At 46.8% G+C, this 10,170-nt stretch overlaps 1 protein-coding gene across 2 annotated transcripts in view; it reads right to left on the bottom strand.

The window, feature by feature from the left end:
* The window catches only part of mideasa (mitotic deacetylase associated SANT domain protein a), a 19,707-nt gene extending 9,739 nt beyond the window's left edge, over window positions 1–9,968 (bottom strand). For both annotated transcript variants that reach the window (XM_048250331.1, XM_048250333.1), the window contains exons 1-5: window positions 9,435–9,968; window positions 6,454–8,001; window positions 2,987–3,226; window positions 2,189–2,522; window positions 261–327 (exon numbers count right to left, since the gene is read on the bottom strand). In XM_048250331.1, the coding sequence (XP_048106288.1) occupies window positions 261–327; window positions 2,189–2,522; window positions 2,987–3,226; window positions 6,454–7,965 (2,153 nt within the window). In that variant the 5' untranslated portion in view covers window positions 7,966–8,001; window positions 9,435–9,968. The remainder of the gene's footprint in view (window positions 1–260; window positions 328–2,188; window positions 2,523–2,986; window positions 3,227–6,453; window positions 8,002–9,434) is intronic.
* Window positions 9,969–10,170: the final 202 nt, after the last annotated feature.

Here is a 10,170-nt window from a genome sequence, read left to right as displayed (position 1 = left end):
AGAGTCAGAAAGAGAGAGCTCTGGACGGTCGGAGTGAGTCACCGTGATTCACATGTGTAGCTGTACTACAATAAAAACCTGATGCTGCCTTCTGCTTTTCATAGGGGGCAGGGGGTGGTGGGGGTAGTAAAAACTGCTGACAGTTGTTCAAGGGCCCTGTGCCTGCCTGCATGTTTATGTATGTGTTTTATGTGTAAGGGGAGGAGGGAGGGAGAGGGAGAGGGGGGTGGGGGATGATTGTTGTTGCTGTTGTTACTTACGGCTCTAGGCTGACAGGTGTGGCTTCTCCGATTGGGGGGAGCACTGGGGGGGTGATGTCTGAACTGCCTGAAATACAGAGAGAGAGAGAGAGAGAGAGAGAGAGAGAGAGAGACATGAAGATAAGATTCATGTGGACGTGTATCTGTCTGTGTGCAGCCTGACCCCGTTTCATCCCTGGGGGATTGATGTTCAGTGAACGCACGCAGACAGATCTAGCAGACAGAGAGACAGCACAAACGACGGGGGACGATAAATGAGCCCAAAGACAGGAGGGGTCAGGGGAGGGGAGATATGGGACAGACAGACAGGCCTAGAGATGAAAGACACAGACTGCAGACTACAAAACATTGTCCAAAGGCAATGGCTGTGAGAGAAAGAAAAAAAAAAAAAAAACTACTAACACAGAAAGATAATCCAGAGACGCAAAAGATAAACTTTGGACAACTAGAAAAAAACAATATTTACACACACATGCACTCTACCGACACAGGACCACACTATTGTGAGTGTCTCACACAATATATTGATCGCCAGAGATATCCCTATCATGATACAGATTCCTCTGCCCATGTGACTGACCAAAGTCTCTACGTCATGGCTTCTCCAGCTATAACTTACTAAACGAACCAGCGCAAATTCAGTTGTAGTGAAAAAGATGAAACTGAGAAAATGGCTGACCGTGCAAAGGCACTCTCCATCTTGCTGTAGTAGGAATATAGATAATTCCTGCTTTTTGCCCTTTTAAGAGTATTTTTACTTACTTCATCTATCTAGATATCGTGATGCATCTTTTGCATGATTTTCTCACAATGTATCAAGTAGGGGTGGGCGATATGGACAAAAAATAATATCTCGATATTTTTTGTGATTTTGACGATAACGATAATTAGTCGATATCCTTTAAAAGAAATTTGTAAAAGTCTAAGTTACTTTACAGCTCATTATTTCTGAATAGCATCAATACAATAATAACAAATAACCTAACCTGTGACTTTTTAACCAAATCAACCAATGCATTGTCACTCTATGACACATTTCCAATTCTGCCCCCACTTGTGTGTGTGGCAATGACATGGTCTAGCCAGCTACATTAGACGAGATGAATAGGCCTAACAGTTTCCCAAGAGAAAGTCTGAAGCTGAAGACTGAAAACTAAGCAGACCAACAGAGTACATCTCAGTCATTTCCTTCAAGGTTTTGTTTAAGAGAAATCATGAAGGCTAACATTCCAAGTTACAGAATAGAAACTAATGCGTTAGCTTATGGTTAATGTATATGAGAAATCCCATGGAGATGCTAACGGTTAGCATAATCGATATTAGAGCGAACTTCAGTCCATTTACAAAAGGGTTAGGCCTACATGAGAAGAGTTCTTTGTTTACAACTGACTATTAAAATACTCAAAGGCTAATGTTTTCTCTCCATATAATACCATATAGGAAAAAAAATTGACTCATCAATGCTACTTGAACAGAAGTAGCCACACAAAATCCCAAGTAGCCTAGCCTACCTCTCGCTGCACAAAATAAACATTCGGCGTGTGTGTGACAATGTGGACCCACTAGTGATCATGTGACACTTGCTCTGCTGCAGCCAGGGGCTTCTCTCGCATAGGCTACACCTCCTGGATTTAGTGAATGTATGGGGTTTCAATGCGTGTTTGAGTGTTTTTTCCCCATAAGAAATTTAAATACTCGATAATGTAAATTTGCACATTGTTAAAACAACAATCACAATATCATCACAGACGATATATATCGCCCACCCCTAGTATCAAGTATTGCAAAATACTTGATCAAAATACCTGTATCATGATATTGCATCGTGGGCAAAGTATCGTGAGAAAGTCACACACACACACACACACACACACACACACACACACACACACACACACACACACACACACACACAAAAGGCCACTCACTGGAGCGCAGGAGACTGCGTGTGGCAGACTTGGGTGTGGGCGGGGGGGGTAACCCCTGTGAGCCGGCGGCCGCCATGGATGAGAGGAAGGTGGAGAAATAGAGTCCGGAGCCCTCGCGCACCGGTGACAGGATGGGCGGCGGCGTGTAGGGCGGCAGCGCCAGCGGGTTGTCGCCGGGCAAGCGCACGGGCGAGCGCAGGTGGCTCTGGTAGGACGAAATGCTCGAGTACACGGACGGCGCGATGAAGTTGCTCACTTTGGGCGGCGGGATGAAGAGCGGCTCGGGCCGCGGCCGCCGCTTGGACTTGGGCCCGTCATCGTCCTTTGCATTGTCCTGCACAGGAAGGACAACAAACCAACGCTCTGTTGAGTCTTTTGAGAGTGTGTGTGCATGCAGTGAAGACAGTAAGAAAGACATTGTCCCTTTTTAAGTAATCGTAAGAGTACATTTTAGGCATACCATAAAAACACGATTAAAACATGATCTAAAGCCCCAATTAGACACTGGTCCCATTTATTCGCCTGGTGCGACCACAGATTTGGATGAATAAAAGCAGGTCTCAATTAGAAGCTCGGTCTATTTTTTATGGAAGCTTTTTGGTTGTGTAAAACCTCTTAAAGCCCACCAGATCTCCAGCTTGAGCTAGTTCTATGCAGCTTAAAACATGCATTTTCCATTGATGAAAGGCAGGTGTTGGCCAGACTTCGTAAGTCTTTAAACTTCTACCATTATAACATGATCAGACCTTTGTGGAGCCAGTTAGTTCATATTTACAGTAATGTAAAGGTGAGCCTTACCTGTCCCAGGCTGTCTGACGCGGTGTTCTTCAGTGACCGTCGGCGCGCCACAATGACAGAGGGCGTGTGTTTGGTGGGGTAATGGTGCCCTGTTGTCTCCTGTGCCCCTGCCCGACCGTGGGGCCACCCGGAGCCCAGCTGCCCGTGGGCCGCATCTCGCTGCACGGGCACCGAGACTGGGATGACCAGAGGCACCATGCCCCCTCCCACACCCTGCTTGCCTGGAGCACTGTCATCCATCTGTGGAGGAGCAGAGCAGAGTAGTACATCTTTATATGTCGTCTTTTGCTAATCCCATTTCATTAAATTACATTAGTCATTTAACTGACGCTTTTTATGTTCAAAGTGACTTACAAAAAAGGGAGCAATCAAGGTACAGTGCATTTTTCAAGCCGTTTCACTCCACTCCTTTTTCTCAATACAGTGGAACATGTAGTGGCTTTGCTGCACTACACCAGCAACTGGCACTGAATGGCAGTTGAGCTGGTTTTGTTATGAAAAAAAGAGGTGAAAAGTAGAAAGAAATGGAATGATAAAGAAAGAGGGTGTGATGACCAAAGAGAGAGAGAGAGAAGAGAGAGAGAGAGAGAGAGAGAGAGAGAGAGAGAGAGAGAGAGAGAGATGTGTGAGGTATGAAGTGGTCAGAGACAAAGGAGAGTTATGAAAATGGTATGAATTGGACAACCAGTCACATCACATGACCAAAAAAATTACTACTGACCAGGGCAGTACACATTTGCATTGCGCAAAAAAAGGATATGGGGAAAAAAAAAAAAAAAAAAAAAAAAAAGAGGGCCAGCAAACAAGCCTTCTTCTGAACAAGGAGGAGACGTGTGGATTAAAATCTGTGCCAGATACTGACGTCACTTCCCAACCACGTAACACCTGTTGCTGCTGCACTGTTATTTCTGCTGGGACAGATCACATAGCTTTTAGTCTTTAGCCTAACTCCTCTTAACATGTTGCACCAGGCCTACGTACAGGCTTAGCCTAACTCCTCTTAACATGTTGCACAAGGCCTACGTACAGGCTAACAACTCAGGATGCTAGTCAAGCCCTGCTAGCTAGAGCATCTATTTTGCCATCATGTTTGACACAAGCAAAGCAAATCAAGTTATAGCACAGTGATCAGTGACTAGTCCTTAGTTTCTGCCATAATGACTATGACTAGAATGGTCTAGTCTTTAGTCTCATTTCTGTTACATTGCAACAGTTCTATAAACAGGCTGACAACTAATGCTACCAAAGCTCTGCTACAACCCTTACTGGGATCCATGCTTCACACAAGCAAAGGAAATGATGGCCTTTTAGAGACTAATAAACTTCCCATTTTCTCATAAGTTTAGTTTATTATAGGCAATAAGTCAAAAAGAGAAGAACATTGCTGCTAACAGCTCACTAGTCAGTGAGTCTTGTGTGTACACAATTCCATTGTTGGTCATGTGAGCTTGTTCCAGGGTTTGTGTGGGCGTTTTTGAAAATGAAAAAGAGATTGAGCGTTTCACTTCATTTGCATGGTGCACCAGGCTTGAGTCATGTTTTATTGAGCGCAGGGGATTCTCATGGGGGGTGGGCCGCCTGGCAGAGCTGCGCGATGGGGCCCCTTCCGCGTTAGTTACTGGGAACGGGCTTGGGAGGTTTGAGGAATGTGGAGGTGTGCAGACTTGCAGCTGCCTGCAGTGCACACAGACACACACACACACACACACACACACACTGGAACTCACACTCATTTTCTCTCTCTTTCTCTCTCACACACACACGCCTGCAGCTAAAGAGGAGTTTCACTGATGAAAGCGAGAGAGAGAGAGAGAGAGAGAGAGAGAGAGAGAGAGAGAGAGAGAGAGAGAGAGAGAGAGAGAGAGAGAGAGTAGTGAAAGAACGGGCAGACTGGGGGCCATCGGGACAGGGACATAGATATAATCTGTGTGCAACAGATGGATGGATGGATGGATTGAAGGGTAACAGCCAAATGTAGAGACAGTACAAGATAGAAAAGAACAGCATCTTCTCACAGAGCAGCTCTTCCCAGCTCTGTTGATGTGGTGTTTTCAGTTGCAATGCAAGCACTGCAGCTAAGTACGCAGGCCAGGCTAAGGAATGAGGGGGAAAAAAAGAAAAAAAGGAGTAGCTTCACTGCTGGGTGTGTCTTTTTGTAATGCAAACACGGTATGTCCCAAAGTAATAACACTCTGTCTGTGCACGGCACGCCAGACAGAGGGTAGGTCTCCCTGCCCTATTGCTTAACAACAGTTAGCTAGTCAACAATTAATTTACCACGGAAAAAAGGCAAGCCCGCCAACACTCTTCTTCTGTACACTGAATACACCTGAAAGGCCACTGAAGTGCCACAGTGTCCAGTGTATGTGTCTGTGTGAGAGTGTGTGAGAAACTGTTTGAGAGAGAGAGAAAGAGAGAAAGAGAGAAAGAGAGAGCGAGAGAGCGAGAGAGAGAGAGAGAGAGAGAAAGAGAGAAAGAGGGAGTGTGTGTTGGCTTAGTATGTGTGTGTGTGTGTGTGTGTGTCACAGTGCACTTGACGAGGAGAGGCTGCTAGCCGTGCACAATGCAAAGCTTTGATGTCCAGCTGTGGACATGGGCAAACGGTCCGCACATTTCACATACGAGTTCACAGAGCATGAGGAAGTCACACAGTGGAACACTGCCTTCCTCTCAGAAGGGGAACAGGACTTTGTGGCCAGCCCACAGGCCAAGTGACACAATAAGTGTTTGAGCGGTATGGAGCCATGGCACAAAAAAAACGCACAACATACTGATTTTTTCCTCTCTCTCTCTCTTTCTCTCACTCACTTATGTCAGCATGTGATGCCATTCTGAACTGCTGAATATACACACCCTCTCACACCTGTAAGCTTGGCATTACTCAACCAGTTACAGTACGGGTTTACAAGAACAAACCTGTTCTGGCTAAGAAAAAAAAAAAAAAAAAAAAAAAAAAAAAAAAAAACTGCATAGAGATAGGATTTCTGACATCATCACCTACAAAACATTGGAAATGTGTGAAATTATCTTACCTGTACTTTTAGCCTATAACTCATTGAGAACAATTGCTGCAAATTTTTATTTTGTCTGTAAGAACCAAGTTGAACTCCTTATAGCCATGATGCAACCAACTAGCGTGTATGATTTGTCTGGACCAGCTGCATTCAGGGGGTCTGTGAACTAGGTCAGTAAACTCGAAAAGCTTGCTTGGGGTCAATGCACGAAAATACATTGGACAGAAAACATAAACTGGCTTTCTCCTCACTATGATTCTGAAAGGAGCATAGCCATTAATTCTAAATGTTAAAGCTACTGAACGTTGATGCATGCTATACGTCATGTAATTTTGTGTAGTTGGTTGCAACAAGAAAGATGCAGAATCCATTTGAACCATTCTGAACCATTTGCCACCATGCAAACATCCTCCATACACATGTCTATGTTACTTTGTGTCCAGTTACTCCTACCTTGATGACTTTAGCAGGAAGTGACTCCATCTCTGACGCCTTCTGGGCCAGCGTCTCCAAGTTGATCTCCTTGGAGGCCCTACGTCTTCTGGTGCTTTGGATCACCCCTCCTGTCATTCCCTGAATGCCCTCCCCTCTGTTGTTGGCTCCTGAGGCGTCCTTGCCGCCGGCCTGGTTCCACGGGACGGACGACGGCACCGCTCCCGTGGGCGAGAGCCCGTCTTTGGACAGCCGCCTGGAGCGTCGGGGGAGCGCTGGCGGCTCCTGGGTCTCCGGAGCGGGCTTAGCCGGCTCCGTGAGGGCGGATGGGGAGACTGGCGACTCCTGAGGTTTGGGCTGTGGGGCTGCCAGGCTTTGGGGCTGGGGTTGGGGTTGGGGCTGGGGCTGCTGGGAGGGGGGCGGTGGACTGGCACTGGAGGGCTGGCTGTCGGACTGGTAGGGCGGAGGGTGAGGGTTGAGCTGCTGGGGCTTCGACTGAGTATGTGGCTGGGTGGGTATGGTCTCCTGTTGGGGCAGGTTTGGCTGAGGCTGTGGCTGTAAATGAATTGGTTGCTGTTGTTGTTGTTGCTGCTGCTGCTGCTGTTGTTGCAAGTGATGCATTTGCTGCAGCTGTTGATGTTGATAAATTTGTTGCAGCTGCTGCTGCTGCATATGGTGCTGCTGCATTTGATGCTGTTGCTGTTGCTGCTGCTGATGTCTTGCCTGCTGATGCTGGTGTTGCTGCTGCTGCTGCTGCTGCTGGTGTTGCTGCATTTGGTGATGTTGCTGCTGCTGGAGCTGACGTTGCTGCTGCTGCTGCTGTTGCATCTGCTGCTGCAGCTGCATCAGCTGGTGCTGCGATTTGGGCTGCTCGCCAGTGTACGGCATGCCTCCCATGGTGTTGTTCGCCGGGAAGACCGGGTAGTACGCCGGGGGCACGGGCTGCTTGGTGGCGCCGAATGCCAGCTGAAAGGGCTGAAGCATGGAGCCCTGCATGGACCCGGGGCGGATGGTGTGCGGTGGGCACGGCATCTCACCGCCCTTGTGGCCCTGCTGGAAGACCTGGAGCTGCTGGGCCTGCCGCATAGCAGCAGCGGCGGCCGCGCGCTGGTCCCACTCCAGGCCTCTCACCTGGGCTTGGGCCTCCTTGTAGGCCTCGCTGGAGCCCTGGGGTGGTGGCTTCTCCAGAGGCAGCCCGTCGGCGTCGTGGTTCGGCTTGGAGTACACCATCTGTCCCCTGGCCTCGCCCATGCCTGCCCGGTACGGGCTAAAGTTCTGGCTCCAGCCGGGCATGTTGGGAACACCCTGAGGCCAGCCTGGGGCCTGCACAGCGTCTTGGTGCATCCATTTCAAAGGTGCACTCTGAGAGAAATGTCCCCGGACCGGGTGCCCTTTCTCTGGGTTGAAAACGGCAGTGCCCTGGGCCTCTGCGTTGGAAGGGACTCTGGATCCATTGTCATCATGTGCCTGCTCTAATGCAGTGCTTCCCACATTGTAATACACCTCTCCTGGATGTTGTACAGCTTCTTTCATGGCTTATCCCTTCTGCTGGCTTGTACTGCAGGTGCACTGTTAAAACATTTTTTAAATAATAATGACCAAAGGCAACTCAACTTAAAAATGCAATGGTCCTGGATTTAAACTTGTGTTTCTACTGTGTACTACTTGTGAAACTGAATTTGCCAATTTCATACCATGACCAAGATCTTCAGCACAAACATGGATCAATCAGTTTAATGCTCCCACATGCCACTCAAGAGAGTAATAACTGTGAATAAAGTGAATAACTTTGTACTTTGCCAGTCATTTAAATTGGGGCCTTATATCTCTGGCAGATTTTTCTATTATTTACATTAAATGTATTGCTTATGTTAGCACACCTATTTAGGTCAACCATTTTCATGCTAGGTTTGACAGAGGTGAATATACACCATCGAGAAATGGAGGTCTTGTAGGAAGAGTATTATATCCGTTGAACTGTACTACTTAGAACATTGCATCATGGCTCTGTCGTTGCAGAGTCAGATAGAAAGAGGGTCATGGTGGAAGCAAGACCTCACGTGCACATGGACAAGTCGCTATAGTCTTTCCAGTGTTGGCTCACGGGGTTGTTTTACATGTAAGTTATACTCTGTAGTTCGGGGGTGGAAGTGAAGACGCTTTATAAATAGAGAAGCAATTAGGATAAACATATCTGGAATGCCAGTAGAACTCTTCAGATTAGCGTAGCGCGTCAAATCATTACAAAGCGTACAGGTTTTTCGTCTACTTCCATAATGATACACTGTGGCCTCGTTGACAACAAGAGAAAGTGAGAGACGGTTAATGCTGAAGTATGGAATTAGTCACAAGAACTTGCGGTAATCGACTGCAGCTCCTGCAGTTAAAACCAACGGGTCTTCTAGTGTCCAACGGTAACGAAACACTGAACAGGCCTAAGATACAGCGTGACAGCCACGTCAAACTACTGGGGGCACTGCCACAGTGTAGTTGTATGCAACCAACCAAAACAAGTTAGATTACCTCCAAAAATGTTCTCAATTGGAGATTAATAGTTTTGTTCACACAGGCCATGGCTAATTTTGATCCCAGTACAGTGTGCCAGCTAGAACAAGGCGTGTACAGTGCCGTGTTTGACAACGAGAATTACAGGAAGCGAGGAAAACAAGCGCTGCTACTTTTCAGCCCCCCTTAAAAGATCCCCCCTCCCACGAGAACGATCGAGAACTTTTTGTGGCAAAACTTACTTTGCACGAGTGTAATTTTGACCACGAATCATAAATACCGATTGTTTGCAACTATTCACAACAATCCCGAACAACTAGAAGCGTGTAGCGTAATGTTAGTTACATAATTTGATAGCACTGGCTAAGTCCGCCAAGGAAGTCACGAAATGTTTGCTAAGTAAACGTAAAGCAAACAAGTTAGCCTAAAGCGAGAGTGTGAGAAATGCAACATTATAACGTTAGCTTCAACAGAGAATTCGATGCAGGGATACTCACAGTTTCACTATCGCATTGTCCTCCTTAAGTTTCTAAATTCGATTGACAGTGAGCTGGTCCACGGAAATGGTTTTGCTTTCGGACAAAGTCGACTGCATGCATCTCCAGAGCAGGATCATGCACAAAAATGTCAAACAGATTAGCAATGTTTCTTGAAGCCAAGAGGTTGGTATGTTGCAACAGAAATGTTTTACGACTGAACTCATTCGCTAATATCCAAGTAAAGTCTATGCGGGTGGATGGTATCCTGAGTTGCACATTGTCAAGCAGAGATTGCACAACTTGGAAAAAAAGAGCAACTTTCCCCTCGAAAGTGACGACGACTATGACTACGCACTCACAAGCCAACAACAGGGGCGCGTTCGCTCAGGTCTGGGTCTTGCGTTGCTTGGTCGATCACTCAACAATATGTATAGCAACAAGTCGTAATCTGCAGACTAATTAGAAATATTTACAAATATTTAAACTACAAGCAATTCGATTCTTGGAGACTTGGACGTCCACGGGCGAACATAGTCTCTAGTTTCAACTGACGCTCTGCAAATCCTCCAGTGAACTAGCCACGCCTATCCTCTTATCCATATTTGGCCCTGGCCATGTGGAATCCGGTAAACGACGCCCTCCTTTACATCCCTACAGGGGAATTCCTGTTCACAATTTATTTAGCTGAGAAGTGTCCCCCCACTCAGCGGGTGATAGGAATACGTAGATAACGTTTAAGATGAGTTTTCAAGGC

Source organism: Alosa alosa, chromosome 8 (genome assembly GCF_017589495.1).
Source record: "Alosa alosa isolate M-15738 ecotype Scorff River chromosome 8, AALO_Geno_1.1, whole genome shotgun sequence".
Lineage (NCBI taxonomy): Eukaryota > Metazoa > Chordata > Actinopteri > Clupeiformes > Clupeidae > Alosa > Alosa alosa.
This window is presented reverse-complemented; position numbering and strand designations above follow the sequence as displayed.